The sequence below is a fragment of the Pavona decussata genome, unplaced genomic scaffold (genome assembly GCF_977016875.1).
Source record: "Pavona decussata unplaced genomic scaffold, jaPavDecu1.1 SCAFFOLD_51, whole genome shotgun sequence".
NCBI lineage: Eukaryota > Metazoa > Cnidaria > Anthozoa > Scleractinia > Agariciidae > Pavona > Pavona decussata.
In genome coordinates, this window is record NW_028145473.1 from 7,141,079 (window position 1) to 7,160,000 (window position 18,922).

Genomic DNA, 18,922 nt, shown 5'->3' on the forward strand with positions numbered 1-18,922 from the left:
CTGACCGAAAGGACTTAAAAGACGCCAATGCGGTCTTATTAAATTAACGCAACGCTCAAAGATTGAAAGTATTTTTCTTGAGACTGCCCGAACATAATACTTGCATAGCAGTAGTGTAACAATGCAACATTTGGTTGATTTTTGACCTTCAGAGTTCGGATTCTAGCCTTAGTGGTAGGCGCTAGAAAAAATGAGAGAAGAAGAGACTCGAACGCGCACACGATGCGAGTAGAGTAAGTAGAAGAGGGAAAAGGACGTGTATTCCTTCTCCCTTCCTTCGCGCTCCGAGTTTGTCACACGCACTTCGAGCGGGCGTTCGATTCCATTACTCTCTTCTCTAGCTCCTGCCACGCAGGATAACCTAGGAGGTAGTACAATTGAAAATCCGCGAAGTTCGGCATTACAGCAGTAAGTATGTAAAATATCTTTAACATCTGACTCTGCCAATGAATATTTTTCGCCTTCCCTTCACCAAGAAGCGAAGGTAAAGCTCCTTTAAAAAGTATTACTAAACAGCTCGGGAAACAATTAATTTCAAAATCTCTTCATGGAGAAGTATTGAGCAATGTCTTTAGTTACGTCAAATATTAAGGAAAAAAACATTTGTTCGACAAAAACTTTTTTTTTTCGTAAACAACGCTTACCATAAAGTTTTATTTTTCTGCTCCAAATTCCAGCGTAACGTCATCACCAATCAGCACAAATGGAGCCCAGTACTTCATGGCACTGAATTCTTCTGACACACGAAGAGATTTCATAGCCTGGTGAAGAGCCACACTGGCGCTTTTTCCATCTGCAAGGTGTTGATAGAAACTTTCCATGAACACCATGGTTGCCTCGTCATCAATCGCCCACAGTGACACCAGAACAGACCGAGCACCAGCACACAGGAAAGAACGCGCTATCCCGACCACACCCTCAGACTTCACCTCTCCCTGGCCACTGTGACAACAGCTCAGGACAACGAGCCTTGCTCTCAGGCAAACTGCTTGCACATCTGACATTGTTAAAATGAAGTCTTGTCTTCTGAGAGGCTGGGATTTGCGACCAGGATCTAAGGCCAAAACAATTTCTCCAGTTTGCGCACATCCATGTGCGGCAATGTGTACCAAAGCAACTGACTTGAGTCTCTTCAGCACTTCGTCTTTAGTTGCATCTCTGCCTGTGAGAGGTGTCGTCCTCAGAAGTTTTCCAATCATCTCGACTTCCTTTTTGGCGTAAGGCAACTGTGATAAATTCATGGGAACTTCATCTAAACAAGGATCTCCCACGAGTAGAGCGCCATTCTTACTGTGAAAGTCGTCAGGTGCGCCTGCGATCAGCTTTAAAGCGGTCAGCGACGGAACAGTGCGAATTCTGATTGTTTCACTCAGTGCAGAATAAGGAGCCAAGCAAAATTGACCATCTGGTACAATGATTAACTTGTCACCTTGCAGCAAATCTTCAATGGGGCCAATAATTACATCATATAATGGGCGCAAGGAGTTGATAGAGGAGGTCGATGACTCTTCTATCTCCTCAAGAACTTCTCCGGTCGATTGTGGTCCATCACTGATCTCATCCATTGTGCGATTCTCGCATTTGACGCGAACGCCGGCTCCAATCTCTTTTAAAGTGCTTTCTAATAACAACTTGGCATCTCCATGTTCAATTTCTAATAGTTTGCTGGCAATCTCTTTGCCTTTTCGTAGTACCCAAAAACTGATTAAGACGCCCATATGATCAAGTGCTACAAAAACTATAGGCGTCGAGATATTGTTAAGCATATAAGAAATCGTTTCCTTAGGTTCATTAGACGCGGACGATAATGGATCCACACCATACTCTCTTTCTAAAATATCCTTTAATGCTTGTGCTCGTCCCTGCTCAGCAGCACACAAAGCTTCACCAGTCTCTCCATTCCTCAAAAGAATTCTCCACAGACCAGTGTACGCATCCTGGTGGAGATGGCGAAAGCTTATTTTCCATGCATCTTCGGACTGAAGAAGAGCTCTTGTTTTCTCCAAGAGTCTTATACTCGACTGATAACAATCAAGTGCCTCAGCAAAGGAAGCCGACGATTCATAATCAAGACCTAGCGAACAATATGCATATCCCTCTCTTACAATGTCCCCTACTTCTTTAGCAATACTAAGAGAATTTTCGTGGTTCTCAATTGCTTGCTTAAAATTACCCAGGCTGTGAAAGGCATCACCCAGAAGTTCTTGGGCTGTTCCCTCTCCCGCTCTGTCACCTATCTCTTTGCTAGTGCTAAGACATTGGTTGTAATACTCTAAGGCTTTTTCAAAATCCCCGAGGTCTTGAAAAGCATGGCCTAGCCTGCCATAGGCTTCTAACTCCCCAACCTTGCTCCCAACTTCTTTGGCGATGCAAAGATGTTGTTTCTGGTACTCTATGGCTTCTTTGAAATGACGCAAACCACAATAAGCATTTCCCAGGTTGCCATACGCTATTCCCTCCCCAGCCTTGTCCCCTATTTCTTTAACAATAGTAAGATGTTGCTTGTGGTACGCTATGGCTTGTCTAAAATTACCCAAACCATAATAAACACTGCCCAGGTTACAATAGGCTATTCCCTCACTAGCAAGGTCCCCTACTTCTTTAGCAATACTATGTTGTTGTTTGTGGCACTCTATGGCTTTTTTCAAATTACCCAGATGGCAATAAGCATTGCCTAGATTACCATAGGTTTGTCCCTCTCCCGCCCTGTCCCCTAATTCTTTAGCAATGTTAAGATCTTTTTCGAGGTACTCTATGGATTGTTTAAATCTACCCATTCCTCTACAAGCAATGCCCAAATTGCCATAGGCCTTTCCCTCTCCAGCCTTGTCCTTTACTTCTTTGGCAATACTTAATTGTTGCATGTGACACTCTATGGCTTGTTTAAAATTACCCAGTTTGCTTTGCACAACGCCCAGATTGCCATAAGCTATTCCCTCTTGAGCCCTGTTTCCCAGTTGTTTAACAATGCTTAGGACTAGTGTGTGGCACTCTAGGGCTTGTTTAAAATCACCAAGACTGTAAAAAGCACAGCCCAGATTGGTGTAGGCTCTTCCCTCTCCTGCCCTGTCCCCCAGCTTTTTAGAAACACTAAGATCTTGTTTGTGGCACTCTGTGGCTTGTTTCAAATCACCCAGACTGTAAAAAGCATTGCCCAGATTACCATAGGATCTTCCCTCTTTAGCCCTGACACCCAGTGCTTTGGTAATACCAACATCTTTTTTGTGGCATTCTATGGCCTGTTTAAAATCACCCAGATTATAATAGGTAAGGCCCATATTTTCATAGATTATTCCCTGCAACGTTCTGTTCCCCACCCCTTTGGCAAAACTAAGTGATTGCAAGTAATACTCTATCGCTTTTTGGAAATCTCCTACAAAGTGATAAAGATTGGCCAGATGGAAAGAGACAGTTCCCTCCACTTCCCCGTACCCAAACTTTTTGCAAATACTCAGTGATTGCGTGTAACACTCTATGGCCTGTTGAAAATCGCCCAATTTGTAATAAGCTACGCCAAGATTGGCATAGGCTCGTCCCTCCCCTGCTCTGTTCGCCTGTTCCTTAGCAATGCTAAGTGCTTGCACGTGAAACACTAGAACTGCTAACTTTCTATCCACCATTTTCGTGTAAATGATGATCGCAGGAGTTACACAAAAGACAAACCTAGAAGGAAACAAAATTTGAGAGAATCGATATTCTGAAGGAAAATGTATCCCGACCGGGATACAATTCGGCAGTTGTTGCCCTCTCAATTGTTTGTATGTTTGTTTGTTTAGCTGTGATTGTTAAAGGGAAAGTCTAAATATATAACAAAGCACTGAAAGTATGGTTCCTCGGGAAACTAGTTAGTTTTGTTTTCCTCGAGTCCTGATGTTTCCCTTGACTTCGTCTCGGGAAACATCAGGACTCTCGGGAAATCAAACCTAGCTGTTTCCCTCGGGACCATACATAAAATGTTTCCTCTCATTATTCAAGGGAATCTAATAAAGAAAATTTGTATTCTCAGATGGATTCATGGTCTATAAAAGCAAATGTTTGTAATCCAACAGAGTTTGTTCTGATAAATAATTTTACTGAAAATTAAAATTGCTGAAAATGGTAGATAACGGAAACTAATTCCGGGCATTTACCGACCTGCTGTTGGCTTTTTAAAAATGCAAGTTGTTCTTATTCTGTCTTAAAAAACGACATATTTTCACATTTTAGTGCTTTAAAACTTTTCGGTGACATTTCGCTGATCTGAATTCTGAGGCGGGTGATGCCTTTCGAATGTCCGATATTCACAACGAGATAATTAGTTGGGTAATCCTGTGCACGACATTCAATTACACAACTTGACTGTGGGGACACCTAGAGATAGAAACATCCGGCAAAGGCAAGCAATCATCTGCTTTCAAGTTTATACGAAAAAAAAAATGTCTCATAAACGCGTTTTACCGGCTGGCAAAATAAAAGCACATGATCATCACAGAACACGCATGCTCAGTATCACAAAATACAGTTAAACCGAACTAATGAAGATATTTTGATGGACTTCGGTTAATGATAACGAAAGCCGTTTGAAGTACTGATTTGCGTAGTGAACGAGCGACGATAACTTGCAGAAATGGTCGTTTTGAAACGAAACTATTATAGATTGGAAGCAACTTAATCGAGTCCAGGCGGGTTTTTAGTTATTAGAATTGAGAATGAAGATTGATTAAGTTCTAAAATACTTCAGGCATGAATTAATTAAGAATGTTGTCTCTTTTAACAGATGAATACATAACTTATATGAGTACACTAAAAAGTTTACCCAGAAAACCCTCATCACTGGCAAGAAAGTATTCTTAATATCGATTCTATTTCATAAATATCTTTTACGATTAAGTTCACTACCTACTCAATACATGTCTTGTCAAGCCGTACCCCAAAATGTTCCATCACTGGCAAGAAAGCATTTTTAATATCGATCTAAGTAAAAACTATCCTTAACCATTAAGTTCAATGCTAAATAAATGTCCTGTCTATTCGTTAGGTTTAACTAGTTTTTCAAACTAGGTTGTCTCACAAACTAAGAACTGAGTTGCTAGTATAAAGGGCGCCGGTTATAAATTTTCAATACCAAAGGAAGAAATGTTAGAGTAAGAGTTTAGGCTACCATTCATTCAACACGGCACCCAACGGGAAAATAAAACCACAAAAAGTTAAATTGCTGGTTCGTTCATCGCCACATCATTTTATGGCCTTTTAAAAGACATATTTGTGTAAGCTAACACTGATTAATCTGTTTGGATTCTTTAGCGGAAAATTTTTATTCCCGAAATGTTTAGGAAGGGGAATTGGTTCCTCGAAAATACCTGGAAGCTGCTGTTTACATTCTGAATGATACTAGCAGGCATTTTTGCATACTTTTAACGGTGTATTTGCCCCTTCGCAAAAAACGCGATTAGTTTTTCAGCAATGCGAGAGTTTGAGGTGACCTTTTACTGAAGAAAACATTAGTTGTTCACAATTTAATCTGGATTGATCAGAATTTATGAAACAAAACTGGAAAAGCGTCTGCTCTCTTTACGAACCGCTGTTATGCTAGCCGGCCTTTTTGATCACTTTCACGGGATATATAAGCCGCTCAGAAAGCAAACAGGATTAGTTTTTCAGCGTCGCGAGTGTTTGAGGTGACCTTTTATCAGAGAAAACGCTATTTCTTCACACTTTAACATGAACTGATGAGAATTTATGAAACAAAAGCCAAAGAAGGCGTCTCTTCTTGCAGGCTTAATGTCATTCCGAACAGATTTGACACCGAAAGGAATCACTGGGTGGCAGTTAGTGTTAAACCGTTCAGGCTCTGAGTATCATATGTCACAAAGGTAATGACTTACCACTGCTGTTCCAAATTGATCCTTCTTGGGGATTTCTCTTCAGGTCAATCAAGCTTCACAGAAATGATCATTCTGGAGCTAAGAAATTTCGAGACAAACAATTATCAAGTTATCTGATTTCAATATAATTATCTCATAACGTGCAGATAAGCAAATTATTACGACTGATGCATAGTACCAACTATAAGGGTCGGGTAAAGACAGATCGATACTTTAGTGATATTTGTATCTGTGTTTATGCCATATGTAAGAAATGTGGTCACTTCAGTACAATATTTACCTTCAATTGCTATCAGGAGTGGCATAAATCTCAGACCGAGTGTTGATTGTCAGCTTATTGCAAGCCACTTGCATCAAAGATTTCTTTGAACCAAAACTGTGGCCACTAAAGACCGAGGCAAAGATTGTGGAAGATTGTGCTGAGGAAGCGTGTTTAAATATTTTGACACCGGAAGCTGTTGTTATTTTCAGCTCGATGATTGTCACGCGATTCCTAAACAATAATGAAAATGTCAAATGAGTAACCGATCCTAAATTTTGACCGTTTCCCAGCTGCATTAAAATAGTTAAAATTTCATTTAATGAATGTTTCCATTGCTAAACGTGAAAGAAACAGTAGCAAAGATATATACACTGCTAAACAACTTACAACAAGCTGGACAAACGAGCTCTGATTTCATTTTCAAGCTCTTGTATTTGGGATTCTTCGTTTTCGAATTTCAAGGAACTTCGTTTTAAAAAATTACGATTATCGAAAGTTTCATTTTCCAGTTTTGGGCTCTAAGGTCTTCGTTTTCAAGTGTTTCGTTTTTCGACAGATCCTTGATCCTCTGCCAGAACAAATTATTCACTGGCACAAAGAACTATAGTTATTATCAAGCCCACAAAACGCTTGGTTATACATCTCTGTATCCATATATGTCGCCGCTATGTAAATACCATCGAAATTTCCAGCCTTTTATCGCCATTTATTCACACTGAAAAAGTAATCACGTGTTTCAGATAGCGCCAAAGTTACAGAACCCAGAATGGACAAAACTAAACTTGAGATTTTGTGCTTGAATAAGGATTTCTGGATCAAGATTCAATTAGATGGAAGAAGAAGGAAAGATCGCCTGGGATATTTGAAAAATCGATTTCCAAGAGAAGACCATTTTATTTGATGAAAGTGAAAGAAAATTTTCATTTTCTTACCGTATTTTATTTATATTTATTTTCAATCAACTTACCAATTCAATTGTCAGCTTTTATTTATATTTCACCGAGTCAACATTAAGTTGAAGTGAATGATATATTATTTTCATTTCATTGATCATGCATACATATGACAAGCTTCATTCAGTTTACTTCGAATTTCTGAGTATTACATTAGGTATGTGCAACATTTTCCAAGAAAAATAACCAAAACGAAATGGAAAAACTAATACAAACGATTAAATACGTAATCAATTGTAGTAAGAAATTAACTGATATTAAACGTATGACAGCGTATACGACGACAAAAACTTCATTACATTCTGGCGCCTGATAATAGAAAGGGTCTCGGAAGCATTCTAGTCTTATTGTTGATGTAAGTTTATTCTAAACAAAAACCACAAATATCGACATTTAATTGATAAAATTTGTGACGCATTTCTTCCCGTCAGAATGGAAAAATATGAATCGTGTCGTGGTGTTCGTGGAAGCCGCGTTATTTTCCCGCGCTTTTATTATTTTTAATTTTGTCTTTTCCCGCGCGATTGCAGTCGAAAGCCATGCAGTCTGACTGGCTTCTTCTAAATTTCATCGAGAGATAGCTATTAATCGAGGAAAAAATCCAGACTTAAATGTCGTTGGACCTTTTTATTATGCAGCTCTATTATTTCTAAGCTACGCTCTATTCATTCTATTGCTTGTTCAATGCTCCGCTATTGTATTTTATCAGCCAATCCTGTGAGCCGTTTTAAGAGCTTTGTGGTGGCCACAAACCTCTTTTTATCCCATGTCATGATTAGGCTTACAGGGAATAAGGAACGTAATCGTGGATTAATACCTAATCGAGGGACACTCTAGCTCAATCATTTTTTCCAAGGACTGGGACCTGGAACGTACGTAATACATCACACGAAGCAAATTATCATAATTAGATTCATAACGTTAAACGATGCACGTTGTTTAATTATCGACTCGTAGTATTCAGTTTGGAGACGGGAAAAGCTGCCGTTTTGTGTTCAAGTTTTCAGAAATGATACACGAGGGAGGTTAACTTTGTGTACTGACGGTATTGTGATATGATCGAACGTTTCGAGGTCTATTTTTAACTTTTTTATTCCCTTGGAAACAAATAACTTTCATCGAGTCTTGACATTGCAAAAAAAAATCTGTATGTGATCACAAAGAGATGATGGGAAACCCCTAGGAAATACAATCCTTTAACTTAGGCACTTCTCATACTGAAACTGCTTGAACACAAATATTGTATTTCGTAGTTATAACTTTTTTTCTAGTTCCTCAAAATATAGCAGTAGCGCGCGATCCTTTTGTTAAATGAAGTCAGCAATGTCCCGCTTAAGTTTTAACGGAATCGACCACAATGTGATTCAGAGATTTGAAGCTTTAGAAGAGAACACCTATCCCAGATATTTGGCTTATGAACTTATTCAATGCAAGGGACTGGGTGATCTTTTGAGTGTAAGCATGGCACTAAACTTTCCTTTTCCCTTAGCTATTTCTCAAGACTTTATGTACTTTATATCATGAGACTGTGACAAATCTGTTCCAACCTAACTAAGCGATCCTGCGGCCAAAAAGCCGTTCAAATGCCTTACCCTTAAATGGTCTAAGGCCTCTTCTTTACGGACACAGTTTTAGCTTCAGTGAATTAGTATCGTACTTTGCAAACTGTGATATATTAATGACACCTTCAAAAACTACTCTGAAGCCGCTTTGAGAGAGCCATTTGTCCTAAACACCGAAACTCTGTCCTTAAAAATTATTACAACCCCCATCAACATTTAAAACCTACGCGCAAATTCCGCGAGAACAAAAGAAAAATGGGGTTCAAATTCTTCACCCCGATGAAATTCCCCACTCCCGGGTCACAGTACTCGGTCAATACCTGGGGTATGCCGGGAAGGGGGCATGTTAAAGTTCAAAATGCTCAACTTTTCACTCAATAATTATAAATTTAGTTTTGTGTATCTTACCTGAAAACGTAATCCACATGGAACTATTGTTCCTTTTTCTGGGTTCCTTACTAATTTGAATCTAATGCTCATAACATGTAAACAGCTGTAATGTGAAGTTATGCCCTTGGATTTGTAAGCGGAATACGGTCTTCATTAGTGCCATGATCAACTTTTGATCCTTGCAAAAGAGACAAACGTTTCCGTAATCATCAAGCAATGAATTATGCTAGCCTATTGGTAAATTTTGAGTTGATGCTACTCAGTGGTACTGTTTACTATCGTTAACAAACTGTAGTACTCGCTCCCCAACGGATTAATCAAGATGGCGACCGTTTTGGACAATGCTCGTTTCCAGTGCCTTCGGGATGACGGCACGCGTGTGTCACACTGTCCTCAAAGCTAGTTCCCAGTGGTGCTCGCTTGTAATCACCATTCATATTCTTACCCTCATGCCTACAAGAATGTATCAGTTTTTATGGTCATCGATTAAAAAGATCCTTCGTTTGCTGGCCACCTTGAATGCTTAAACCTGTATGTGAAGTAGATGGTGAAGTTGAATGTGTGGTCCTTTCTCCATATTGCAAACATAAATTAAAGAGCAACTGAGGGTATGATAAACCTTTTCGTATCGTCAACATATCGAGCATTCGTCATTAATTGGGGGGTGGGGGGGGGGGGGGGGTCGGAAAAGGATAAGGTCAACAAAGTATTGATAGCAACCTCTAGAGGGGCCTCAAAACCTCATTAATTAATCTTGTTGTATTCTATTTAAATCAGCATGGAACTTAACAAATTCGAATAAGTCATTAAGAATAAAAAGGACGTCTCAATTTCTCTGAGATTATTATTAGTTCAAGTCAAATGTATAAAAATTGACATACGTTTATGCAATTTAAAAATATACGTGTGGAATGATGAGATGTTTCTCATTTCGAAGTATCATATCACTTTTGTATATAAACATTCCCATCTTTTTGAGATAGCACCATGCAAATGCTACCTTTTATACATGGTTTGAATTTGAAAAATGATTCGGAGAGGTTGAAACACCATTCTCTTTAGCACTTAATTCAATTCTAATTTTTTTTAGTGGCTTGTCTTTGAATATTCAACAACATATGTGTAACTCTAATTCACGATTCAAATGTGTTTCTCCATCCCTTCAAACTGTCACTTGGTCTTCAAAATTCAGTTTAGTGTGCCATAGTTTTAGGTTTCATCAACACGAGGTCTTCGGCGCTGAGCTCCGCGCTACTTACGAGAGCTTCAAGGACGCGTTTCCTTGCTTATTCTCCTCGGTCCCCAAGAAATAACTGTGAGTCTTATATGTACAGTTAATCTACGTGATGCGTGACCAGCTTTTTTTGACATTTGAACGGATATTTAAAATTAATATGTCAGTTTCGAACACCGCCGGCGAGATTTCAGAGTTCCTGTATAAATCACTTTGTTTTATTGACGGTATATAGCTATGAATTTTTCTTTACATTACAGCATTAAGCATTTCAATTTTTTTGTTCAGTTAAAGCGCTTTTTTTTTTAAAGATTTGTCAAGATTCCACTTAAATGCCGGACATTACAGAACTGAAGGAATGGTTCATTTCATTCTTGGAAAAAACTCGTCACGCGTGCGTAAAGTGACTGTAAGCCTGAACATAACTCTGTGCACGAGAGTTATTCAACTCAAAAATCAACAATGGGCGATATTTCATTTTCTAACACCATTATTGTTCAATAAATTTAAATACTTTATTACAAATGTTTACATATTAAGTTACATGATTGCTCTATTGAGGGGGTGTTGTCATGGTGCCGGCTCGACTTCATTCTGGTTCAGTAGAGATGAATTGGCTTCATGCCGCGTCTACATCAAACCAGTTTTACCAGTCCCGTCACTAGTCCTGAGACACAAAACAAAGTTTGAAAGGAACAGCCATGACCCTACATGACACTGGAATTAGTTTCCGTTCCGAAGGAGAATCGCAATTCGCGAAGTGAGATTTTAGCTGGTTTCAAGAAAACAAATACAAAGGCATGAACTCGTACACGTGTGAAAGTCGTGATGGTTCCATGTAAACAACCCCTTACTTGTTTGTTTGCTTGTCTTCTGAGTTGCTTGCTTGTTTCTACTGAAAAGTTAATTTTAACTTTGCGATTTAATAAACCAACAGACAAACAAACAAAATGCTTTTGCACAAAGGAAGCAAAAGCCTACCTCAACACTAAACACAGATTTGAGTTAATCGACTTCAATTAACTGGGCCTCTGCGTGCTTTTCTCAAAATTTCCTGAAAACATTTCGGGCCCGAAAAGCTTATTTACGAGTACAATTTTTGTTTATCAGGAAAACTATGTTTAATGATTTTGTAAGATAAAACGTTGACAACTTTGTATTATCAAGAAGCACACTGGGATAATTTGCACTAAAAAAACTACCAACGATGGCCATGCAGAAAGCGCATTTGAAAAGTTCTCTTAAGACCCGACTCAGTCTTTAGGAGTTTTGAGAAAGGAATCCCAGCCGGTCCGTTCTAAACTAAGGATTACAAAATTCTTGTGCTTAGACTATTCAGTTATCTATTAGCTTAATTAGTCACCGCACTAAGCAGATAGAAGCCAAGAGCGAGCTGTCTGATTGTAAGCATAACAAGGTGACCGATCTATTCAAAGCTTGTTCAACAAATGCAAAATCTGTACAATGGGTTATTCCTTACTAGTTAGTTGGCGACTGCATGTATTCTTATTGCACGAGCACCGAGACAAATCTACCAAAATTTGAACGCAGTCGCTTGGCCAATCACATTGCGAGTTTGTCAACCGGTCGCTTTGTTTTGCTATTAGTCTAAGACAACTCCTCAAAAGGGATGTCACTTCTGCTTAGTTAAGATCGGCATCGCAGATTTCTATTGCAAGTTTACAGCTGAATTTCAAAATTTTTTACCAAGTTCTTGGTGTTCATAGCTTGTTTTGAGTTTTCACGAAACTCAACTAACTTAAAATCAGAGGCATCTCTGTCTTTGCGTCTTAGTTTCTTCAGTAAAAAGAATGGCACATTCCAAGGAAGACTGAAGGAAAACAGGTTTTCCACCTTACTTTGCTTTGAAACATCTACAAATATCACTTGTGAGCTTCTTTATAATAGGTATTTCAAGACTTTTTTTCCAAAATGTGTAAATACGCCGTCTTATTGCCTTAATTAACATAACTTGTCATTTCTATATTACCATTTCAATAAAACTAAAGTTCTCACTATTCTTTCGAAACTAGGCAACGGACTCAAAATGTGTGTAAATATATCTACAATGCTGGTACTTCAGTTAGAATACTATTGAGAGAAGACGGACAATTTCTAGCTTCTCTTCCTGATACTAAAATAGCAAAGTTACAGCAATTTAATTCATAAAATTAAAGATATAAGAAATTTGCACAAAAACAAGCACATTACTGTCTTTTTTCTCCACACATTAGTAGGAAACTGAAACGGCACTAGATGCATGGTCCAATGGTTTACATTGTTCAATTTTTGTTTCTTGATCAAAGCGTTCATCGACATTCAGTTTTTCGCATCTGCTGGATCTAACCATGTAAACTAATAGTCCTGATAATTGAAGTAAACCAAAATACTCATCATGTACGCGTCATATTCCGTCCAGTATCCTCTCTTGTCTTGACGTCGCGTCATCTGCCGAACAAAAGAACCAGGAATGTTATGATTTCAATGTTTACAGTAAATACTTAATTTCAATAACTTTCTTAAAGACTTTAAATTGACAAGTTCCCTGAGTTAAATTTGCATACCTGAGTTTTGATTGACAGATAGAGAAAAACATAGCAAGAACAAAACCATAAAAATGAAATAGAAAAAGACAAGCGAACCGTGAAGTTCATAACGTAGTTAACATTTAAATCTTGCACTTCCTCCAAGCATAGATACCACGACTCCCAAATAAACCTTCAACCTTTTTATTCGCTTAGCTTGTGAAGAGATGATGAACGAGTGAAAATAATATTGTGAGACCACCTTTCTTTTCCTTTTAAAAACCTTTTCCTTGGGCGATTTGTTCAGTTTTTTATGATCATTCCCATCAATCTGAACACCTGGAAAAAAATTCTACCGAAAAGACTTAAAAGACACCATTGAGGACCTATTGAATTAACGCAACGCTCAAAAATTGAAAGCGTTTTTTATGAAATTGGCCGTACAAAATAATTACATAGCAGCAGTGTAACAATGCAACATTTGGTTGATTTTTGACCTACAGAGTTTGGATTCTAGCTTTAGTGGTAGGCGCGAAAAAAATGAGAGAAGAGACTCGAACTCGCGCTAGATACAAGGGGAGCGAATAGGAGACAAAAAAGAACGTGTTTACCCTCTTCCTCCCTTCGCGCTCCGATCTTGTCACAGATACTTTGCGCGCGCGTTCGATTCCACTACTCTCTTCTCTGGCGCCTACCTCGCAGGATATCTTAGGACGTAGGGACTAAAGGGAGTAAATATCAGTACTGTGGAAAACAATGATCATAACAGTTCTAAGCACTTTGAAAGCAACAGAACCAAATCTTTCAAAGAATAGTTTCTTCGTTCCTTTTACCAAGTAGTGTACGTATACATAGCGGCAATGGTCTTTCTTCGACAACACCGTCTATTAGAAGTTACTATTAAATTTCACCCCTTTAAAAAAAAAACTCGGGTAGCAATTAATTTTAAGACAGATTTTAAACCACTTTATGGAGAGGCATTGAGAAATTTTCAAAGTTACGTTATTTAACAAAGAAAAAACATTTTCACGCAAGCAACGCTTACCATCTACTTCTATTTCTGTTCTTCAAATTCAAGCGTGACGTCATCACCAATCAGCACAAATGGAGCCCAGTACCTTACGGCTTTGAATTCTTCTGACAATCGAAGAGATTTCATAGCCTGGTGAAGAGCCACACTGGCGCTTTTTCCATCTGCAAGCTGTTGGTAAAAACTTTTCATGAACACCATGGTTGCTTTGTCATCAATCGCCCAGAGTGACACCAGAACAGACCGAGCACCAGCACACAAGAAAGAACGCGCTATCCCGACCACACCCTCAGACTTAACCTCTCCCCGGCCACTGTGACAACAGCTCAGAACAATGAGCCTTGCTCTTAGGCACACTGCTTGCACATCTGACATTGTTAAAGTGTAGTCTTTTTTCGTAGGGATCTGGGATGTGCGACCAGGATTTGGAGCCAAAACAATTTCTCCAGATTGTGCACACCCATGTGCGGCAATGTGCACCAAAGCAACTGTTGTGAGTCTTTTCAGTACCTCTTCTTTAGTTGCATCTTTCCCAATGAGAGGTGTGGTCTTTAGAAGTTTTCCAATCTCTTCTACTTCTTTTCTGGCGAACGGTAGCTGCTCCAAAATGGGCTCATCGTACCTGAAGGTAATTTCCTCTAAGCAAGGATCTCCAACGAGTAGCGCCCCACTCTTACAGTGGAAGTCGTCAGGTGCGCTTGTGATAAGCCTGAAAGCGGTCAGCGAGGGAAAAGTGCGAATTCTGATTGATTCACTCAATGCAGAGTAAGGAGCCAAGCAAAATGGACCATCCGGGACAACGACTAACTGGTCACCTTGGAGCAAGTCTGCAATGGGGCCAATAATAGCATCATACAGCGGACGCAATGAATTGACGGAGGAAGTACATGACTGGTCTATTTCCCCAACAGCTTCTCTGGTCGATTGGGGCTCATCACTAAGCTCATCCATTGAACGATTCTCGCATTTGACACGAACACCTGCGCCAATCGCTTGCAGGGTAGCTTCCATTAGGAAGGAGGCCTCTCCATGTTCAATCATCTTGTCCTTATAAAGAACCTCTCTGTCGTTTCTCAGCACCCAAAAATGGATCGTGTCTTTATGAGAACTTTTATTAAGTGCTAAGAAAACTGTTTGTGTAGTTAAATTGTTTAACATTTTCGAAATCGTTTCGTTAGTTTCATCAGACGCGGATGGTTTTGAGTCAACAGCATATTGTCTCTTCAACATATCCATCAAAACCTGTGCTCGTCCTTGCTCAGCTGCACTCAAAGCCTCATAAGCCTTCCCATCCTTCAAAAGAGTTCTCCATAGCCCGGTATACGCAAACTGGTGGAGATCGCGGAAGCTTATTTTCCATGCATCTTCGGACTGAAGAAGAGTTCTCGTTTTCTCAAAGAGTCTTATACTCGATTGATAACAATCAAGCGCCTCAGATAAAGAAGCCTCTGATTCATAATCATGACCTAGTGAACAGTATGAATCTCCCTCCAAAATCATGTCCCCTACTTCTTTAGCAATACTAAGGGATTTTTTGTGGCACTCAATGGCATGTTTGGAGTCACCCAGACAACGATAGGCTTCGCCCAGATATACATGGGCTTTGCCCTCTGCCGCCCTCTCGCCTATCTCTTGGGCAAGACAAAGACATTGTTTGGAATACTCTAAGGCTTTTTCAAAATCCCCCAGGCTTTGATGAACACAGTGCAGGGCGCTATAGGCCCTTAGCTCCCTAAGCTTGCTCCCAACCTCTTTAGCAATACTAAGATGTTTTTTCTGGTACTCTATGGCTTTTTCAAAATGAAACAAGCGGCGATAAGCACCGCCCAGGTTGCCATAGGCTGTTCCCTCGCCAGCTTTGTACCCTATTTCTTTAACAATAGTAAGATGTTGCCTGTGGTACGCTATGGCTTGTCTAAAATTACCCAAACCCATATAATCGTTGCCCAGGTTACAATAGGCTTTCCCCTGACCAGCACGGTCCCCTACTTCTTTAGAAATGCTAAGTTGTTGCTTGTGGTACTCTATGGCTTGTTTGAAATTACCCAGATAAAGATAAGCATTGCCCAGATTACCATAGGTTTGTCCCTCCCCTGCCCTGTCTCCTACTTCTCTAGCAATACTAAGATCTTGTTTGAGGTACTCTATCGCTTGTTTAAAATTTCCCATTCTGCTATAAGCGATGCCCAAATTGCCATAGGCCTTTCCCTCTCCAACCCTGTCACCTACTGCTTTAGCAATACTAAGTTGTTGTTTGTGGCATTCTACGGCTTGTTTAAAATTACCCAGTTCGGTATGCACAACGCCCAGATTGCAATAAGCCATTGCCTCTTCAGTCCTGGATCCAAGCTCTTTAACAATACTGAGATGTTTTTTGTGGCATTCTATGGCTTCTTTAAAATCACCGACACTGTAATAGGTAAGGCCCAGATGTCCATAGATTCTTCCCTGCAAATCTCTGTCCCCCAGCCCTTTAGCAAGACTTAGCGATTGCAAGTAATATTCTGTCGCTTTTTGGAAATCACTCACTAAGTAATAAGCATCGGCCAGATTGCAAGAAGTATTTCCCTCCCATTCCTTGTACCCAACCTCTTTGATAATATTTAGTGATTGTGTGTAACACTCTATGGCCTGTCGAAAATCCCCCAGACGGAAATAAACAACGCCCAGTTTGTTATAGGCATTTCCCTCTCCCGCTCTGTTCCCCTGTTCTTTGGCAATGCTAAGTTCTTGCACGTATAAGACTAGAACTGCTAACTTTCTATCCACCATTTTCGAGTAGATGATGATCGCAGGACCTTTCAAATGTGCTTCTGTTTCATAAAAGACGTACCTAAAAGGAAAAAATATTCAGAGAATCGATATTCTGAAGGAATAGATCAAACACGAGGAAGAGTGTTTCCTCCGATTTCCAAACACCGAGAAGTAGGTTGGAAAAACGAGGGGCAGCCGAGTTTTTTAACCAACTTTGAGGTGTTTGAAAATAGGAGGAAACAGTCTTTCCAGTGTTTAATATAGCTTCTCAAAGTATTGATAATTCTTGGAGAAATTCGAACCAAAAGCTCACAAAATTTTATGATTATTAAGATCACATTTCCACACCTTCTTCACGGTAGTGATTTCCTTTGTTTTCTCTTCATGAATTATTAATAAGTTTGAGAAGTATAAATCAAACACGAGAGGGTGGGTTTCATCACATATCCAAACACTAAGAAGTAGGTTGAAAAAACGAGGCAAAGCCGAGTTTTTTTAAACGACCTCGAGTTATAATAATACTTTATTCAAATACATAAACCTGACACACGATACATATTTGAATAGGAGGTCGACCGCGAGGTTATCGCTTAAAGGTCCCCTAACTGACCTTTTTTTAAAAAAATATTTAAAAAATTACAAAAAACGCGCATAAAGTTGTTTGAATATCTGAATAAACACACTTTACACAGTTTGATATGGCTTCTCAAATGATCAAAAATTCTTGGAAAAATTCAAGGCTAAAGTTGGTAAAATTTTATGGTAACTAGCCACATATCGAAAACACGGTCACAGAATTGATATTTCTTGTTTTCTCTTGATTAATTATTAATGCGTATAAGAACGTCCTTTCTCTCCCCATGTTAGGATTTTTTCCGTAATGACTTTCATAAAACAGCTCAGTACTGTTAATGCGATATTACCACAAAGGGCTTCGTTTACAACACGTATTTCACTCTTTTAGTTTTCCCTATTTAAAGGAAAATTTCTATCTCCTGAAAAGAAGCTGATGTCATTTTGCTATTAGATCTGAGTTGCGATACAAGAGATTATTTAAAGTGTACATCGATATTGTCAAGAGTGTAACTAGTTAACCTGCATACTGAACTTTTTAAAAGATAACTTCCACTATTCGGGTCTAGAATAGTTTTGCTTTCAGCTCGAAAGTGAATCGTTATTTTCTAGTCCTTGAATGTTAGTCCTTTTACAGAAAAATAGTAAATAGTAGGGAGATGCCATGTTTGTGTCCCTCTGTGGGAAACAACTACATGTATAAACTTAATTCTGACATTTTGTTATATGAGTACTACTACCTCTAAACTAGAATAGTATGGTTGTCACCTTGTTAGTTTGTTCCGGCTATGTCCTCATCTTTGAATGTTTAGTCTAATTAATTATACTTTCCCAAGAAAATAGATGAAACAATTTTACCTTAGCAGTTAGAAAAAATAAAGCCGTAAACTATTAACTAAATGACTGCACTACTGACGGATAAGATAAGTTAAAAACTCAGTCATTGAATCACTCACTCACTCACTCACTCACTCACTCAATAAACCGGCTGTGAAATAAATAAAATAAAATATCCTGTAATTGTAAAAATTCTAGAGGTTGCTTGCTACTCTAATCTCAAACAATTACCGGGTAGCGCGGTGCGAGATGATAAATGATTCGAGCTCCACTCAGTAGATTCAAACTCATTTAATGACAGATCAAGTCCAAAGATCAAGTTCACAATAGGTAGCGAAGTAGCAGTAGCAGATACAAATAGGAATACTAGTCGTACAAGTAGTTTCGAATTTGGTTGACGACTCGCACCAAAAGGCAGCAGAGAGACAGCGAAATACACTAGAAATAGCGGTAACTTGGATCCTCTGATTGTAGCACGATAGCGGTGTAACTTCACTAGCAATCTCTCCCTAAAATGAGTTGCGCGTCGTCCTTTATTGCTAACGGTAAGTGAAAAAACTAGGGCGTTGTGAGAAACGTGGCGCCTACAAAAAAAAAACTTCCTAGCGGCAAAATTGTAGAACTATTACATACGTGTGAAAGTCACGATTTTACAAAAGCCTTAACCTTGAAATCACGTACTTAGCTTGCATAATAACTGATAGCAAATAATAGGAAGTTTTAAGTGAAATTGATAAAAGATAGACGTTTTAAAACTAACATATCCAAACTCAAAATCAACGTTAAGATGACCTCATTTATTGTATATCGTCATCCTTATAGCTCAAAAGGGTGATTTTTAGCGATTCCGTCTAAGGCTCTTGTGTTGCCCTTTACTAAACGTACGTTTTCCTTTATTTTTCTTCCCATGGCGTAGAGTAAACGTATAACGGCCCGGT

At 39.1% G+C, this 18,922-nt stretch overlaps 3 protein-coding genes across 8 annotated transcripts in view; all 3 read right to left on the reverse strand.

Moving 5' to 3' along the window:
• LOC146481324 (uncharacterized) overlaps nucleotides 1–18,922 on the reverse strand; it is a 51,070-nt gene that overhangs the window by 26,447 nt on the left and 5,701 nt on the right. The window contains exons 1-3 of one of the 5 annotated variants that reach the window (XM_085108946.1): nucleotides 6,145–6,284; nucleotides 5,865–5,942; nucleotides 3,452–3,663 (exon numbers count right to left, since the gene is read on the reverse strand). In XM_085108946.1, coding sequence (XP_084965072.1) covers nucleotides 3,452–3,620 — 169 coding nt within the window. In that variant the 5' untranslated portion in view covers nucleotides 3,621–3,663; nucleotides 5,865–5,942; nucleotides 6,145–6,284. Of the gene's footprint in view, nucleotides 1–644; nucleotides 3,664–5,864; nucleotides 5,943–6,144; nucleotides 6,285–18,922 lie in introns of those variants that run through there. The other 4 variants (XM_085108947.1, XM_085108941.1, XM_085108943.1 and 1 more) reach the window with 4 other exon arrangements.
• LOC146481325 (uncharacterized) overlaps nucleotides 11,069–18,922 on the reverse strand; it is a 30,679-nt gene continuing 22,825 nt past the window's right edge. Inside the window, exon 3 of one of the 2 annotated variants that reach the window (XR_014864566.1) lies at nucleotides 11,069–12,387. The gene's annotated coding sequence lies outside the window, so the exon portion shown is untranslated. Of the gene's footprint in view, nucleotides 12,388–12,630; nucleotides 12,714–18,922 lie in introns of those variants that run through there. The other variant, XM_085108950.1, reaches the window with a different exon arrangement.
• On the reverse strand, nucleotides 12,575–16,638 carry LOC146481326 (uncharacterized). Its single transcript, XM_085108951.1, has 2 exons — nucleotides 13,836–16,638; nucleotides 12,575–12,713 (listed from the first exon to the last, which is right to left on the reverse strand). The coding sequence occupies exon 1, from the start codon at nucleotides 16,590–16,592 to the stop codon at nucleotides 13,845–13,847; it is 2,748 nt and encodes a 915-aa protein (XP_084965077.1). The 5' UTR covers nucleotides 16,593–16,638; the 3' UTR covers nucleotides 12,575–12,713; nucleotides 13,836–13,844.

Bases quoted from the DNA above. Each gene is read 5' to 3' on its own strand.
- LOC146481326 (XM_085108951.1), bottom strand. From the start codon at position 16,592: ATGGTGGATAGAAAGTTAGCAGTTCTAGTCTTATACGTGCAAGAACTT.